The sequence below is a fragment of the Rhinoderma darwinii genome, chromosome 6, assembly GCF_050947455.1.
Source record: "Rhinoderma darwinii isolate aRhiDar2 chromosome 6, aRhiDar2.hap1, whole genome shotgun sequence".
Lineage (NCBI taxonomy): Eukaryota > Metazoa > Chordata > Amphibia > Anura > Rhinodermatidae > Rhinoderma > Rhinoderma darwinii.
The window spans coordinates 12,655,572-12,673,750 of NC_134692.1; the positions used below are offsets into that span (position 1 = coordinate 12,655,572).

General features: G+C 42.3%; 1 protein-coding gene across 2 annotated transcripts; it reads right to left on the bottom strand.

The window, feature by feature from the left end:
- Positions 1–453: 453 nt before the first annotated feature.
- DES (desmin) lies at positions 454–16,614 on the bottom strand. Of its 2 annotated transcripts, XM_075829149.1 has the most exons (10): positions 15,958–16,614; positions 9,549–9,609; positions 9,310–9,405; positions 9,022–9,183; positions 8,776–8,901; positions 8,001–8,221; positions 7,066–7,109; positions 6,872–6,954; positions 3,592–3,616; positions 454–2,271 (listed from the first exon to the last, which is right to left on the bottom strand). In XM_075829149.1, the coding sequence occupies exons 1-9, from the start codon at positions 16,488–16,490 to the stop codon at positions 3,611–3,613; spliced, it is 1,332 nt and encodes a 443-aa protein (XP_075685264.1). In that variant the 5' UTR covers positions 16,491–16,614; the 3' UTR covers positions 454–2,271; positions 3,592–3,610. The 2 variants fall into 2 exon arrangements, with proteins under 2 accessions (XP_075685264.1, XP_075685262.1); XM_075829147.1 differs by lacking the exon at positions 3,592–3,616.
- Between the last annotated feature and the right edge of the window lie 1,565 nt (positions 16,615–18,179).

The window sequence follows — 18,179 nt, forward strand, 5'->3', positions numbered from 1 at the left end:
GAGAAGATCGTAGTATTTATTCCCCCCTCCATGCTTTTTCCATGACTCTAGGACCATTTATACACCCCCTTGTCTGGCTTCTCATCCACCAAATAGAAGAGGGGCTGGAACGAACCATGCCTGTACCGCATCTCTCCAAGGGCCCCACGGCAGCTGCATGGTCTCCCTCAATGGTCCATACTTGTATTCATGACCCTCGTTTGGGTTTACAAGTTTGTCAGAACGTAAATCAATATTACAATAAAACTAAGAGAACCAAACCCCTTTGGCATTATATGATTTCTGTCATTTGGAAATCAATGCGCCAATATCCGAGCATCACTAGAAAATCCAAAACCGCTCTAAGTTATTGATTTGTAGGGGACGTTTCAGAGGAAAAATTTAGGTGGACTTCCCCTTTAAACCCGTTTTCTACTTCTCCATAAGAAATAACACAGGCAGATGCAGTGAGAGGAGCCTTGATACATTTATTCATGTACACTATGTATAATTACCATGTGACACAATGTAACAAGGACTATCTATAGTATTGTGGACTACCTGTTTCTCACTAATTAGTCAGGACATGCTGGTACTTGTAGTTCAACAGCGGCGGCCTGAGAGAGTTAGTCCTTAATCTGTATATCCCCCCAACCTTAAGGAAACGTGCCTAACTTTCTTTCAGACAACATTCAACTTCCATTTTTATATACTAGAGCTCAAGTTCCGTACTCTGTGGTTCTCCATCTGTGGTGAGACTACTACTCTCAGTAGAGTTGGAGAGCCAGAGGCTACTGATCATTGATCTGGAGCTGTGGTCTCCAAGCTGTGCCTCTACAGCTGTTCTGAAACCGCAGTCTGCCATGCTGGGAGTTGTAGTTTCAAAACAGCCTGAGACCGCCCGCTTGGAGACCACTGATCTAGAGCAGTTTGGTAGAATAGGTGTTCTTCTCTATCAACATTCATCATCTCCATAGACGTCAATAATACCAGTCACATTCATTATCCAGTTTGGCTATTTAAGTTGAACTTGGTGTAAGTCCATAGTACATTGTAATGTTTTATATTAACTATACCTAATATACAGTATTGAGTTTAAAATTCCATAGCTATAATATTTGTGCACTTTGTAAATATTATATTTTAGTCTATGTACTAAGATAATTTCCAAAAAATGTGTCATTAATGTCTCCTGCCACTAGGTGGCGCTATAATGATTTGCATTCTACAGATGGTGTATGTACTGTAGGGGCTAAAATGGGGTTCTGCCGCCTGTGGCTCTCCAACTGTTGTGATACTACAAGTCTCAGCATGCCTAAACAGTCTGCAACTTGTTGGGACTTGTAGTTTCCCGAGGCCACAGTATGGGAATCAAGCAATCAAGTGAAGAAGGATCTTACAAGGATACAGACACCAATAAAAGGCCGGGTACAGCGATGTAATGTAGTGATCTGCAATCTGCGGCTCTCCAGCTGTTGCAAAACTACAACCCACAGCATGCTGGAAGTTGTAGTTTTGCAATAGTCGGAGATCCACAGGTTGGAGACCACTAATCAGCCCAAAGTGTATGCCTGATGGGAAAATGTCACTGGTGACTGACAATGGACCCAAAAAAGGTGTTTATTAGCGATAAATTGAATGGGTCCATTAAACGCCCCTAAAACAATGTGTGATGGATCCACCCAAATCTGCCTATATGGCACCACATAGGAAAAAAAGTAAACCACTTTGCTGATTATTCATTCAGATAAATCAGCGAATCACAAATACGACAAATCGAATGAGCTCTAATGGCGGCCGGATTTGCATAGGAAATATTGACTAAATGTGACTTTTTGCTCATAGAATTTCCAGCTCATTAGAATGACCATGAAATACAGCGGGATCATCATCTATGAGAGGTTAATATGGTCCCATAGAAATTTTGGTGAGGGGCAGATACAGTGGGGTCCGTCATGGTAGTAGCACAGGCCTATAGGATCATGGCGGTCATGTTCCTAGGGAAATGAATGGGAATGCCAATGTTTGTGAAAGTATTGGTTACTTTATTTCTCTTGCAATGATGAGAAACCTCCAAAAGGGCATTCATTCTCTCGAGGGGGTAGAGGTGGGCCGCCCCTGGCAGTCCATGGAAGCAGTGCCGAGTGTAGTGGAGATGTGTGGTGAGGATACAGCATGAGATGGCCTAGGTCCAGCAGGGTTACGTCAGGCTGTGCATCGTGGTCATTCCCGTGGGGTGTCCATATTCATTTACAGGACCTCTTGATGCTGCTGGGAAGCCTCACTGACAATCTGTGGACACAAATGGACAAGTGTCAATATTGCTCAAGGTTACATGGAAAGGAGAATCCAAGAAAGATTCAAGACGGAGGAAGAAATAATAGTTTAACCTGAGTTATGAACAGGGGCATATAATGTGCTCCCCACTAAGATTGGCTGTTGGGGTACCAAAAAGTTCCAGCCTGTGCCCTGTACAAACTTTCAAGACCATAGAGGTAGATATAATGGATTGTAATTGGGGCGTAGACTAAACTGCGTCTGTGTCAGGGCGGTTAACGTTAGCGGTGCAATTTTTATTCCATAGGGTTAGAGTATAACTATGCAACATAATGCAACTCTGGAAGTCTGCTATATCTTCACCCAATGGTCTCCCCATAACCCTCCATTATTATAGTGGTAATATCTGAAAAGAAGGACAAAACAGTGGTCAGATGTTGCCCAGTCATGGGTGACATGCAGTATCAGACTGGGGTTCCTTGGGTCCACCAGAGGAGATCATTCTGAGGGCCACCCTCTATCTATAAAGAACATGTCAACGTCCACCACTAGGGCCAGAGTCTGGGCCTACTGGAAGATTATCCGGCACTCTGGTGGGTCAGTCCAACACTGGTGATTCATAATACCCATCAGAAACCGCGACAAAAAATTGTCGAAATCGCCTCCCATTGATTTCAATGGGAGACGGAGACGTCTTTTTTACGGAGGAGCAGAAAAAAATGCTCACGGGGAAAAAAACGTCATGCTTTTTTTTCCAGCGGTTCCGTCTCTGACCTCCCTTTGGAATCAATGGGAGGTAGAGAAAGCGTTTTTCGGTGCATTTTTTGGCAGTGGCGATCACTTGCCGCGGCAAAGAAAGTGCATACAGGTCAAAATGTGCCTCCAAATTCCTGAAGGAAGTGTGAACATGGCCTAATGGTCTATAGTGAAACCCTGTTGCCGTGATGGGTGATGAATACATATAAATGCAACTTCCAGGATGATATTGCTCAGCGCTTTCTAATGGGATCCAACATTACACAATAGCACCAGCCCCAACATATCATTCGACCACTGTCATCATCTAGTCCTAGGCTTAGGTTCTGTGCAAAGATATAAGAATTGGAAAAACGAACATAGACAACGGCCAAAAAGGAGCATTGCATGGTGGAAGGGTTATGTTGGTGAGTAGTGCAGTATTACAGCACACATGAAGAACAAGGCTATACATGGTGGAAGGTGGTGGACAGAGCACAGAACCTCTATTGAGTGATTGTGAGAAGAACGTGACCAACCAAAGAGTGATGTGGCCAAAAAAAGTGAAGGAAACAAGGATAGTGCCCAGGTGCAACTTACCAGTGCTCCAGTAAGGTGCTCAGATCTGATGGGGCAATGAGAAGTATATGTGGTTTAATACTCAAACATAGAAATAATAGACCAATGATAAAGAGAAAGATTCCCAATAACCGACACACTGCTCCTCCATGTCCAAGCCTGGTGAAAGGTACATGAACAGTGCAAATCCTACTCTATATACATTTATGAGGGTCCATACACATGGCTGTATAACAGATCCGTGTTGTTCTGATTCATAATATGGCGCCGTTGTTATACGGAAGCACATGGAGGTTATTTTCCCATGGATTCCATATGATTCTATGAAGAAATTCTGACTGTAACCGGTACATTTAGCAGGGGCCTGAATAGAGGGTCCCACAGCAAGTATTCATGAGACCCACTGATGTGTGTCCACACCACCTCACATATCTATCCTGATCATGCAATTGTTACCTGTATCTTTTCCACCGTTTGTAGGAGAGAAGCGCAGTGTGCCTCCTCCCCAATTTTGCTTCTTAACATTACAGGGACTGTGGAGAGGGAGAGCCTACAAACATGATTGAGCAGACCAGAGTTGGGGCTCATCATGACCCCATGGCGGTCCCATTATAGGATTTTTTAGATGCTATAGCAGCCTTAGTGGTACATTTAAATTTTGTGTCTTTCCCATATGATATAAAGTGGCAGCCTAACTCTTTTTGAGTCATACATACATTAAATGTCTCATCTCCTGTTGAAACTGTCCATCTTTTACTAGAGTGCAGCTGCTGTGGTTTTACTTTTAGAAACTCTTAGGGAACAGCTGTTGTATTCTCTCCATGTCAGAGGGCGATGTGGTGGAGTGTGTGGCGTCCTGTGCGTGTGTCTCGGTGTATATTCAGCAGTCACTATAAAAAGCAGGATGAGGCCATGTAACTGAGCCATCGTGAGTGACTCAACAGAAGGTCCAGAAAACCTACAGCTTCAGATCTAAGCAAGAAATTGTGGGTCTAAAATGAAAAAAATCAGCCGGGTGAAGGGTGGGAAAGGCAGAAAATAGAAAATGGACTGTATAATCTATTTTCAAGGGGCCTTAAATTACAATATATAATAGAATATATAATATCAATGTCTGATATATAATATATAATGATGTGTTAACCCTTAAGAGCCATTAAAGGGAATTGACCTTTCGTAAGATTAGAGGAAGATACATTTAAAAGGCATGTCTGGTTTAGAAAACCCATTTTCGAATAACCTATTAGGACATTCTGAGTTAATAAAGGGGTGTCCCTAGTTGAGGGTCTCCATCAATTATAAAAAGCAAAGAGTGGCGATAAAGAGCATCTCTCGCTCAGGAGGACCCAGCATGTTTGTACATTGCATGGACATCCCATGGATAATAATGGACACTGTGTAATGCTTCATTTATCCTGTGGTGGCACTGCAGAGAAATTAAACACTTACTGCCAGGTTCCCCACTGATTGCAGCTGATCGCTGGGGTTTCCAGTAAGGACAACCTGAAATCAGCTTGATTTTTTTTTGGGGGGGGCCTTCTAACAAAGAGAGATTGTAAAAAGATGATCTGAACTGTCAAGGTAGAGATTCATCGAAACTAATGCATGGGCAAATTCAGGTTCCAGCTCTCATTTTTTAGGAGTCTCTTTGGAGAATGAAATCAGCGAGCTGATTGGTTGCTATATGCAACTGCTTCACATTTGCCTCCCACCAACTTTGATTAATCCCCTTGTCATGTAGCTGGAACCTGATTGGTTGCTTTGGTGATAGATGATTGTAGGTGATTATTTACACTATATTTGGGTGTATATGACTAGACTGAAGCTCCCATACACTTATGATGTAATGTAATATAAACTGAAGGCTGCCAGGTACCATTGGAAGGATTTTCACGAAGTGGCTAATAACTCATATTCATGACAATGACTCTACTTTTATGAATCCGGTGTCTAGATTGCGGACAGGCACTTCCAATTCCAGTCCTTTCTTGGCTGACATTGAGGCATTAGGGCTGAACGTCACGATTTACAGATGTAGTTGCTGCCAAGTTTCCAAAAATAGTTTTGGAAAAAGTTAATGCTGAAGACAAAATGCATTCAATTATCTTTGATGAGTCGCAGACGCTATGGAAATCGTGGAGATTTCCTGTTACACGTCCAGCAAGGATGAGGCACTTCTACATGGGGCAGTTTCCCAGCCACACACTGTATGATGGGAGTAGTGATCTTCTTACACAGTATCTGATGGGGTAGTTTTCTCATTACACAATATGATGGGAGAAGTGTTCTTATCATGACGTATATGTATGATGGGGGTAGTGTTCTTATCATGAAGGGGCAGTATTCTCATTACACAGTCTGATGCAAGTAGTAGTTTCTTATTACACTGTATGATGGGAGTAGTGTTCTTATCATGATGGGGCAGTATTCCTATTACACAGTATGATGGGAGTAGTTTTGTAGTTACACAGTATATGATGGGGTCGTTTTCTCATTACACTGTACGATAGGAGTAGTGTTCTTGTCGCACAATGTATGATGGGGTAGTTTTCTTATTACATGGTATGATGGGAGTAGTGTTCTTGTTACACAGTATATGATGGGGTAGTTTTCTCATTACACAGTATGAAGGGAGTAGTGTTCTTGTCATGAATATTTCTTATTACACTGTATGATGGGAGTAGTGTTCTTGTCACACAGTGAATGATGGGGTAGTTTACTTATTACACAAAGTGATGTCGTTTTGTAGTCATACAGAGTGTGATGGGGTAGTTTTCTCATCAGATAGGTTATGATGAGGATCCTTTCCTATGCACACAGAGGATGGTGGGGGTGGTGGCAGTTTCTATTGACATTGTATGATGGAGTTTGTTCTCTATAGTCATATAGTGAAGAATATCGGTACCTGTATGACTCCATGGGGTGTGTATGTCAGAGGTATTTTACTAGGCACAAAGTAGGATGTAGTAGATATCTCATCGGACAGTATGATGAGGGTAGTTTTCCATAGTCAGTATATGATGTGAGTAATGTAGGATACAAGTAGTATAAGGTAGGAATAGGTTTCTAATCGTTGCTAGTCACACAGTATAAAATAAGGTTCATTTTGTTTTTAGACAATGTGATGGCGTCTTTCATCATGCAGTGCATGATGGGAGTCATTTTCTGATCACCATTTATGATGGGGTAAAATCCCTATTCACGTGCATGCCTATATGGTATTTTTCAAGAAACATAGCAGATGATTAGGATAGTTGTCTTGTTACTTATATTAGAAAGTTCACGTCCTCATGATTCTCACCTCTCCATCTCGGGTCTCAATAGTTTTGATCATGACTGTTTTCTTGGTGTGAACTTCAGATGATCTCTGCTCTGGGCTGGTCTCTGTAGAAGACATAGACAAGGGCATTATGAAAAATCACTGGACAGACTGAGCAATGACTTCTTAGATTCATACAAATAATGAAACTTGATCATTTATAATAACAGTCTCACCTCGGAAGCTCAGTGCAGAATATGTCTGGATGGGAAGAGTGATCCTAAAATACGAAAATATCATCTAGTTATTAAGAATTATAATTTAAAACTTGTTATTGACAACAGATTGTTCTACATCTTTATGCTTTGCTATATTTTCCATTTTTAGACGTTGAAATATTGCAACAAAGCCTATAACTAAACTGCCAACAGCCTATAACTAAACAAACATTTAATGCTGAATATAAACCAAATGTATGAGTTAATTTGGTTCATCAGCTGCAACCTGATCGCTTGCAGCTGCTCTACTTTTCCTTTACACCATTTTTATTTTTTTTAAATCTTCCCCTAAAGATATTTAGGTGGTTCCTGACTTTTGAGTATAAAGGTAGCCATAGCCATTAAGATCTTCAGATCTTCCCGAAACAGTATCAATTGAGAAAAAGCCTCAGATTTCTATGGCTATCTATGAGTCTGGTAAGGAGCTACATTAGGCTTCGTTCACACCTGCGCTAGGGCTCGGTTCTGATGTTCTGTTGGAGCTTTCCATCTGAATGTAGCCCTGACAGACACAAACGGAAACCATTTGTTTCTGTTTCCATCAAGATTGATTTCAATGGTGACGGATCCGGTGCCAATGTTTTCCGTTTGTCTACTTTGTGCAAGGGTTTTCGTCGTTTTGACGGAATCAATAGCGTAGTCGACTACATTATTGATTCCATCAAAACGACGGAACCCTTGCATAACGGAGACAAATGGAAACCATTGGCACCGGATACGTCACCATTGAAATCAATGGTGATGGAAACGGAAACCTATGGTTTCTGTTTGTGTCTGTCAGGGCTCCGTTCCGACGGAAAGCTCAGACGGAACGTCGGAACGGAGCCCTAGCGCGGATGTGTGAACGAAGCCTTAGTAGGGGTCATCATTACTTATGTATCAGCACTCCTCACCTGCTCTCTTCTCCTTCCAGCAGTTTACGGTATGTGGCGATCTCAATATCCAAAGCCATCTTAACATTCAACAGATCCTGGTACTCGCGGAGGTGTCTTGCCATCTCGTCTTTCAGGTTACGGATTTCTTCCTCTAGCCTGCCAATGGAATCTTGATATCCAGCTGCCTCTCCGGAGAACCTTTCCTCCATGTCCCGCATCTGGCGCATCAGGGACTCATTCTAGAAAGCAATTAAGAGTGATAGGGCATGAGCAATAGAGGAAGATCAGATGCCAAACTATAAGACCAAGATTTACAGGACCTCTATGATGACCAGTACTCCGATGTATTAAATGGTTTAAAGCTGGTCATAGATACTAGATCCAAGTCTACTGATTTCAACAATTATATGGCCAAATATTGTATGACGAGTATCGACGAATTGGGACATGCAACAGAGACATATTATAAGAGAACATCAGTGGAAGACTCTGACCAGGGACAGCTCCAATTTTATCTATCCACATGGCTCATGACATGAGTCATGTATGGAAAAATGGACGTAAAAAAAAGAGTGACATCTAGTAGACATCTCAAGAACCATGGATGATTGGGTTCTAATCGCATTAGCGGAAGCGACTCCAAATAATTAAGTGCACTAAAGTGATACCTTAAAAACAATAGCTTCTGGTTCCCAAGATTTGTCCACACTTGTGTTTCAAAGCTAAATATACCCATCTGCTGCCCCCATATCCATCGTATTGTCATTCACAACTTCTAGTCTAGTCTACTTACAGTTCCCTTGAGGGAGTCGATCTCGCAGGTGAAGGACTGAATCTGGTGACGGTATTCCATCAGCTCCTGTTTGGACTGGCGAAGAGCGTCATTGTTCTTCTGTGCAGACTGGTTGAGGTCAGACACCTTAAGGAGCAAATCATATATAGATAGTGAGGGTGTTAGTGTTGCCACCGTCTGGATTAACACAACTACTCATTATAGATGGAACATTCAGGACTTTTGACACACCAGTCTGGACCTTACCTTGGACTTGTACCATTCCTCAGCTTCTGAAACATTCTTGGCTGCAATGGTCTCATACTGAGCCCGGATGTCTCTGAGGGCTGCAGTCAGGTCTGGTTTGGACACGTCCAATTCTACCTGCACGTGTTGTTCCTGTAGCTGTGCCTGCAGTTCTCGAATTTCCTGAGGAGACATAGAAGAACCTTCTCAATGACTGTAGAGAACGTGTAGGGGAGAACACATTATCTGAGGAAGAACCATGACGTCTTGGCTCTTGGAGACCAGATTGTCACTGATGGCCACTCTTACCTCCTCATGAATCTTCCTCAAGAAAGCAATCTCTTCCTGCAGAGATTCAATCCTCCTCTCCAGATCAATCCTGGCCAGGGTGGCAGCGTCAACATCCTATAGAGGTGGCGAGTCAAGGAATAAGACATGAGAACATAATGACAGAGAAGTTGGATTATGGGTTGAGAACTGAATTATCTAAGGTCACGTTAGACAGAAGAAATCCACTAGGGGTTTTTATAACTGGTAATGCAACTTACAGATCTGAAGGCAGACAGGTTATTTTCGGCATCTTCCTTAAGCTGGATCTCTTCTTGCAGCCTGGAGAAACACAAACCAGTCAGAACTAGTCACTCACATGATAAATCATTTATTTGTCTTCATACTAGTAATAGTCTAACATGAGAAGCAGGATCTCAAGGAAATGTATAATGATAGATAGATAGATAGATAGATAGATAGATAGATAGATAGATAGATAGATAGATAGATAGATAGATAGATAGATAGATAGATAGATAGATAGATAGATAGATAGATAGATAGATAGATAGATAGATAGATATGAGATAGATAGATAGATAGATAGATAGATAGATAGATAGATAGATAGATAGATAGATAGATAGATAGATAGATAGATAGATAGATAGATAGATAGATAGATAGATAGATAGATAGATAGATATGAGATAGATAGATAGATAGATAGATAGATAGATAGATAGATAGATAGATAGATAGATAGATAGATAGATAGATATGAGATAGATAGATAGATAGATAGATAGATAGATAGATAGATAGATAGATAGATAGATAGATAGATAGATAGATAGATAGATAGATAGATAGATAGATAGATAGATAGATAGATATGAGATAGATAGATAGATAGATAGATAGATAGATAGATAGATAGATAGATAGATAGATAGATAGATAGATAGATAGATAGATAGATAGATAGATAGATAGATAGATAGATAGATAGATATGAGAGATAGATATGAGAGATAGATAGATAGATAGATAGATAGATAGATAGATAGATAGATAGATAGATAGATAGATAGATAGATAGATAGATAGATAGATAGATAGATATGAGATAGATAGATAGATATGAGATAGATAGATAGATATGAGATAGATAGATAGATATGAGATAGATAGATAGATAGATAGATAGATAGATAGATAGATAGATAGATAGATAGATAGATAGATAGATAGATAGATAGATAGATAGATAGATAGATAGATATGAGATAGATAGATAGATATGAGATAGATAGATAGATAGATAGATAGATAGATAGATAGATAGATAGATAGATAGATAGATAGATAGATAGATAGATAGATAGATAGATAGATAGATAGATATGAGATAGATAGATAGATAGATAGATAGATAGATAGATAGATAGATAGATAGATAGATAGATAGATAGATAGATAGATAGATAGATAGATAGATAGATAGATAGATAGATAGATAAGACAGATAATTATTATTTATTATTCAATATTATGTTTTGTCTGGATACATTTTGACATTTTACTTATAAGAAGACAACATATTCCACAGCTCACAATCTAATCTCTCCATCTACCACACACACTGGGGCCAATTTCATAGGAAGCCAATTAACCTGTCAGGATGGTTTTGGACTGTGGGAGAAAATCAGAGAACCCAAAGGAAAACCACGGGAACCTGGAGAGAACATGAATCCATTCAGATTTTGCCCCATCTCAGATCCCATTCTAGGACCCCAGTGCTGTAAGACTCGCCTTACACATTAGATGTATGTTGGCCGAAGCCGCCGATTTCGGCAGGACCAGCCGACCATTTAATGTGTATGGTGGCGTCCCGATTCTCTCCTAACAGTAGATGTTGGGCGAGAGAAGGGTCGGGCATGTTGAATATAAACATGCCCGATCCTTTTGTTCGTTATTATGTAAGCCGCTTCCAGATGAGTCTGGCAGCGGCTTCCTCCCTGAGAACACATAGACCCAGTTCACACTGAGTTTTTTGGCGCTGATTTTGCCACGAATCAGTGCCAAAAAATAGCCTTCAATGGGAGGCGGAGACTTTTTTTTTTCTCTGAGCGGTTTTAGCAACTCGCGGAAAAAAAGGCGGCATGTTCTTTTTTGCCGTGGTTCCGCCTCTAATTTCCCATTACAATCAATGGAAGGCTGAAAAAGCGTTTTTCGCAGCGTTTTTTTTTTTTGCCCGTGGTGCAGAATGGCCGCAGAAAAAAACAGGACTGAGTTGAATAATTGCAGGGATTTTATTGAATTTGGATGGGGCTATACAGCTGGAGGATACTTTGCTGCTACCTGTAGGTTTAGCACTACTTCCGTTCTTCATGGTGTAAGCAGTCCTATGTAATTGTGATGTAATAGGGAGCACTGATCAGTATGAGGATATTATTAGTACGATGAATGGAGCTGAGACACCCACTGCTCTCCCCCTTATTTTAGGAATGGCAATGAGGTCCTGCCTAGTTTTATGTTCCTTATGTGAAAATATTGCCCCGCTGGCCATATAGGGCGCACATAGGATGCTCCACCGTCTGCTCTTCAAAGTCTTGACAACATTAGAGACCTCTGTCTGTCCTGCAGGACTTGATTTTACCCCCTGCAGAACTTTAAAGAAACAGTGAGCCTAAATTTGGCAGCTTATATAAGTGCCGCAGCATTAGAAGAGGTGCTCGTCCACACCTATGTATATACATGGAGGTTCTCAGCACCGGAGATATGGGTATGGTCATGGGGTATGGAGTTTACTGGACTTCCTGTCCTATTGAATCTCCCTAGCTTGATATGGCTGATAACAGGGAGCAATAGATTGCATTTACTTGCACAGTCAATGAAGATGAGTCTCTAGGGTGGCTGTCCCTTTAACAGGCTGTCTTATGTTTCAGCTGCCTCTGAACAAGTGGTCAGTGACTCCCTGTATCTCTCCCCGCAGTCAGGACAGGGGGACATACTGAATATTTATAGCCTGCAGTTCCGGCTCTTCACTAGGAAATCTCATTATTCGTCCTGTTCTCTCATTTTCCCTTTGCTTAAAATTTTATAGTATTTTTATATTATTTTATATATTTTTTTATCATATGTACAGCTTTTCTCCCCTCTATAACGTCCATATGTTCTAATGGGGCATATGGAAAGGGGTTTTGGAGATAAAACATCGCACCTTAAAGACCAGAAATTTAGGCCCCACGCACACGTAATTTTGATCCGCAATTATGAACCGTAATTGTGGATCAAGATACTGATCCATTAATTTCTAAGGCCTACGGACACCTTCCCATATATTTACGGGAAGGGGTCCGGGCCGTAGAAAGCATCCGTAAAATATGGGACATGTCCTATTTTTTTTTAAATTTACCGACCGTGCTCCCATACTTTATAATGGGAGCACGGCGCGCAAATGCAGGTGACTGTCTGCGGCCGGCCGTGCCCGTAATGACGGACTGTGATTACGGCTACGGCCGTGAGCAAGGGGCCTTACAAAGTACAGTTCTCCACATTTTTATTGGATATGCCATAAATGAACGATCACTGGGATCCCTACAATTCCAGAGAGAGAGAGAGAGACAGGACTATGACCCCTACTTTTTTTACCCCCGACACAGCCATCTTGTAATTCCCCCACACGGCCTCTGGTCAGGGGTGGTGCTATATCCAGGTTCGTGCGCTTTCCGGAGGGCCACAGTCCCTTCGTTGTTGGCAGTCATATACCCACAATAAGATATTGATGACAAATACCTTCAATGCTGTTGGTGATTTTAGGATTTCAGGAGGAAATGCCAACCATTCAGATGCCACTTAAATGTCATAGCCGGTGTGTATATATGTCACCCTGCCCTTTACTAGGACAGTATATGTGACCTTGTGGGTGGCACATGAAATACTGCACCAGGTTCTGCTTATTGGTATAAATAGTTGCCGGTTTGCAAGAAAGAGCAGCTGTTCCTGTGACTGACACGTGATGATATTTGATGCATAGCGATTATCAGCCCTGTGTACAATGTGTCATGTGTGGTAACTGACCCGCCAGTGCTGAGCCTGTCACATGTAGCAGAGCCGAGTTTATCATTTGGTGGCTTAACCATTAGCAGCCGTCACTGGGATCCAAACCGGAGCACTGCTTGTCATAGTGGTTGGCCAATAATACATTTATATGGCATGTGGCACTTATATATCACATGTATATGGGGTGAAAACCTCTTTTTGGGTCGTGGAGTGTTTTAACAGCCATTGGGAAGCAATGGGCGAATAGCTTCGCCACGTGAAACGGCTCGCTCATTTCTGGTGGCCATATTTGTTACATAGCGACATCTATGAGTATTTATCTCCAAGCTAACGTATATGTTGTGTCCATAGTGGGAGGACGGATAGGTGGCTGCCAGACTCCTTCAGCGCCGCTTATCCTTTACAAAAGGTAAAAGTTAGTAGGGTCCGCTGTTAATCCACACACATTAGATAACTGCAGATAAATCTTAGACATGTGTGGGCAGCTTGGCTGTTTCTGCAATGCCTAAAGACTTTAATGGAGGGAACCGCGCACATGTGTGTGACCACTTCTTCATTCTTCTGTATATGCAAAACGGGGTCAGAGACCCCTGCTCATGGAAATATTGTAAGGAAAGTAAAATAATTAGTCCTAAAGTCGATTTTTGGGATATTTTCAGCCAATTGAATCTGAATTATCTGCGTTTCTCTTGCCACATTTGATCAGTCATCATAGACCTCTTTATATTTGGGATTTCAATCAGCCCTGTTCACACGTAGTTTTTTGCAGGCAGAAAATTCTGTCTCAAAATTCCATCTGGGTAGATTTTGATCTGCCTTCACCCCGTTTGCCACGTTTTTTGCGCCGTTATTCGCCCACAGCCATTGAGCGCCGTGGGCAAAAACGCTGCAAAAACGCTGCAATGGGAGGTCAGAGACGTAAACGCCCGAAGATAGGGCATGTCGCTTCTTTTTCCGTTTGTGGGAAAAAAACGCCTCCGCCTCCCATTGAAATCAATGGGAGGCATTTTCGGACGTTTTTTGTCGCCTTTTCCGACCCGGTTTCCGTGTCAAAAAAGTGACAAAATACTCTGTGTGAACAGGGCCTAATAGTGCTAAACTAGGGGGTGCAATTGAACCCCAGATCTGAGGATTCAACTGTCAATTCGAACTGTAAACAGCACAGAAGTCTATTTTATTGGACGAGCGGGTACCTGACCGGTTCACCCAACATGTTTCTTGTAATTAAGCTGGTAAGACAGTCACATGATGCCTTTAGGCCAATCTGCGAGAGAAACATTCTTCTTTACATACAACATATGCTTCCAATTGGTTGTTTTCCCCCATGCTTTACACTGCATCACTGATTAGCAACTGCATTTAAACTCAAGGGTGGAACCTAGAACTTCGCTTTAAATAACTAATTATTCAGCTAAATAATGAATTAAATCACTGCACTAAAACCATCCATAACATTTCACTGTCAGTTCATATATAATTATACACCAGGAAATCTCTCAATCCCATAATCTCAATGTGAAATAATCACAGCTGAGGAACATGATGAAGTTGAGGAAGTCATTGACATTGATGTCTGTATCCGCTCCCACATTCCTGGAAGTGTAAGACCCTTATATGGTGACTGCAGAGATATGGACTATAAGCGGGGAGGGGAGAGGGGGGGAAGGAGCTGCAGAGATACACAGACAAGTGGGATCAAAATAGGGGTAACGTCACATATTGCAGTGAACAGGTAATGTTAACCCTTTACTATTGTCCCATAGGTAGATAAGAGGAAATGTCAACGGTGGTTGTAGGCAGATGTAGCAGTGCTGAATTTGTCACCCTTGGGGTATGCATTAATTAAAACATTATGATAATGCAGAAGAGTAACCTGCAGTCCTATATCATATATATCATGTCGGAAGTTTCAACATAGGTTGTGACAAATGACAAGTTCAGCTCTGCTACATCTGAAATATTATTTATCATTCATTTTACTTCTTGCACTTTCTGTCAGGCTAGATTCCCACAAGCGTGGCGTTTTTTTGCGCACGCAAAAACGTGGCGTTTTGCATGCGCAAAAACCACTTACCAGCTCCGTGTGGCAGCAGCATATGATGCGCGGCTGCGTGATTTTCGCGCAGCCGCCATCATTATGACACTCCATTTGGATGTTTGTAAACAGAAAAGCACGTGGTGCTTTTCTGTTTACATTCATCCTTTTGACAGCTGTTGCGCGAATCACGCGCGTCCCGCGGAAGTGCTTCCGTGCGGCATGCGTGGTTTTCACGCACCCATTGACTTCAATGGGTGCGTGATTCGCGCAAAACACCGAAAGAAAGGACATGTCGTGACTTTTTTTCAGCGGACTCACGCTGAGTAAAAATCACGCACATGTCCGCACGGCCCCATAGACTAATATAGGTCCGTGCGACGCGCGTGAAAATCACGCGCGTTGCACGGACGTAATTCCCGTTCGTCTGAATAAAGCCTCAAGTTGTTTCTTGTCTCTTACCTTATAACTTTACATCATTACAGAGACAACCACTTATTGTATACCGGACTCTATATATTATTATTTTTTTATTATCTTTGTAATGTGTATTATAACTCTTTCCTCTGATATCGTTCACTCACCTCTGTTTGAGTTTCTGCAGGTCATCTGCTAGGTTGTCCCTTTCCACCTCCACCCGTGACCTCTGGCTGGTAATGATGTCCACCTGGCGCCTCAACTCCCTCATCTCCTCCTCATACAGCTCGCTGATTCTTGTTGGCTCCTTGCCCTTGACTCGGTTGACTTCAGCCACCAGGATGGCATTCTGCTGTTCCAGGTAGCGCACTTTCTCAATGTAATTGGCAAACCTGTCGTTCAGGTCCTGCAGCTCAACCTTCTCATTGGTACGGGTTTGAAGGAACTCTTGGTTCAACGCATCTGCAAGGCTGAAATCCAGGACATCATAGCTTGCTCTTACCGGGGCTAACCTGGTGGACTTGAAGCTGGAGAGACTTGGGACTGCTGAGGAACGAGACACCTGGTAGACTCTGGAGGATTGGGAGCTGGCGGATCCTCCTTTAGATCCAAAGGTGGCTCTTGAGAATGATGGAGATGCACCTCCAAAAGCACGGCGGTAGGAAGACACCCGTTGGCTGGAGGAGTATGACTGGCTCATGGTTGCGGTTGGCTTGCCTTGGCTTTGATTTGGTGAGCCTGGAAGAAGGGCTCTGAATGGAAGTGGGTTGAATTGTCAGGACTGAAAGTACCGGTCCTTGGCTATTTGTACTGTACGTCCCTGTCCAGTGACATGAGATACCTCCTCTCTCGCTCCAGTGCTGCCCCCTCTTCTCATAACTCCCACCCCCCTCGTCCATCCCACACAGTAAATAAGGATCATGTCCAATTGTCTTATGAACAGCTGCAATTTCTTCCCATGTCTGGGACAGGGGCAGGGGAGAGGGTCACTTGATACACCAGAACAGCTGAAGGTCCAAAGATGGAACATTTGGCAAAGTCTAAAAACTACTTTCGGTTTTTCTATGATTTTGCATGACTAAGATTAATTCCTTGCAAACTTTATTATTCATCCCTGACTCTCCAGCTTCTAGTAGGCCGGGAAGGGGTTAACCATAGAAACAGCGTTGCTTCCTTCTGTTACAATGTATTTGTCTTATTAAAACAGAGCAAATGATCATGCCATGCTCAGCTACTTTATTCCGAAAATCTAGACGCCTTATTTGCAATGAAGCATTATTGTGCTTAGCAGATGTAGCAGTGCTGAAGTTGTCATTTGGCTCATGGTGATGTCAGGGGCGTAACTTGAAGCTCCTGGGCCCCAATGCCAAATCTGTAACTATCCCCCAACCTGCCATCTATAATAGTGGTGTCTTCTTGTGTGGCAGAAGGGCACCCTCAGTCCGGATTAATTGTTATTATAAGCCCCAGGGTCAGGGTCCCTGTGATAACACTGAACTGCCAGAGCACAGGGGCAGGAAAAGTTGTTGTCTTGGAGAGATATGATGTTCTCACAACCAACCAGTAACTTGGACCTCTGATATCTCGTCAAAAGAATAATACATTTAAAGGGGTTGTCCTGTTTAAAAAAACCATGGTCATACCCCCTATTAGAGAATTCTGAGTTAATATCGGGGGGTCCTCTGTTCAGGGTCCTCATCTCTTGGTTAGAGTGGAGAGCGGTTACATAGAGCATCTCTCTCTGGAGGACCTGTCCTGCATTACACAGATAATACATTGATATGAATGGGCACTGTGTAATACTTCATTTCTCCTGTGGTGGCGCTGCAGGGAAATTGAACAGTTACTGCCAAGTTTCCCTAAAAATTCCAACTAATTACTGGGGAGCCCACTAGGGGGACACTTTGTGATCAGCTTATTGTCAAGTGACCTTCTAAAGGCCCTTTTACGCAGGCAGATAAGCGGCAGGTGCAGCGAACGCCGATCAATGAGACATCGTTGATCGGCGCTCGTTTGCTCCTGTCACACGGAGCTATGGATTGGGACGAGCGGTTGTTACTCCGATCGCTAATCCCTTTCCACTATTATCATATCGACAGCGCATCTCCCTGTTTACACATTTGCCGCCGACAACGATAATATTTCACTTTTTTTAAAACTATACGACCGGCAGATGATCGAGCATTTGCTCCTTCATCTGCTGATCGTTCCCCTGTTTACACAGAGCAATTATCGTCAATGAGCATAAGAAAGCTCGTCTGCCCGATAATTGTCCTGTGTAAAACCCCCTGAACAAGTAGAGATTGTCCAAAGTGGAGACCCCCTTTAAATTCTGCTTTTGTCATTTCCACACTCTAATAATAACTTCCCGTTACTTCTCCTTTAAGCT

What these genes read in the sequence shown, in the direction of transcription:
- DES (XM_075829147.1), bottom strand. Translation starts at nt 16,490, where the DNA reads ATGAGCCAGTCATACTCCTCCAGCCAACGGGTGTCTTCCTACCGCCGT. An exon ending in ACCTGTCTGCCTTCAGATCT is followed by an intron (nt 9,406 to 9,548) that starts GTAAGTTGCATT and finishes CCACCTCTATAG; the next exon opens with GATGTTGACGCTGCCACCCT. An exon ending in AGGAATGGTACAAGTCCAAG is followed by an intron (nt 8,902 to 9,021) that starts GTAAGGTCCAGA and finishes TTGCTCCTTAAG; the next exon opens with GTGTCTGACCTCAACCAGTC.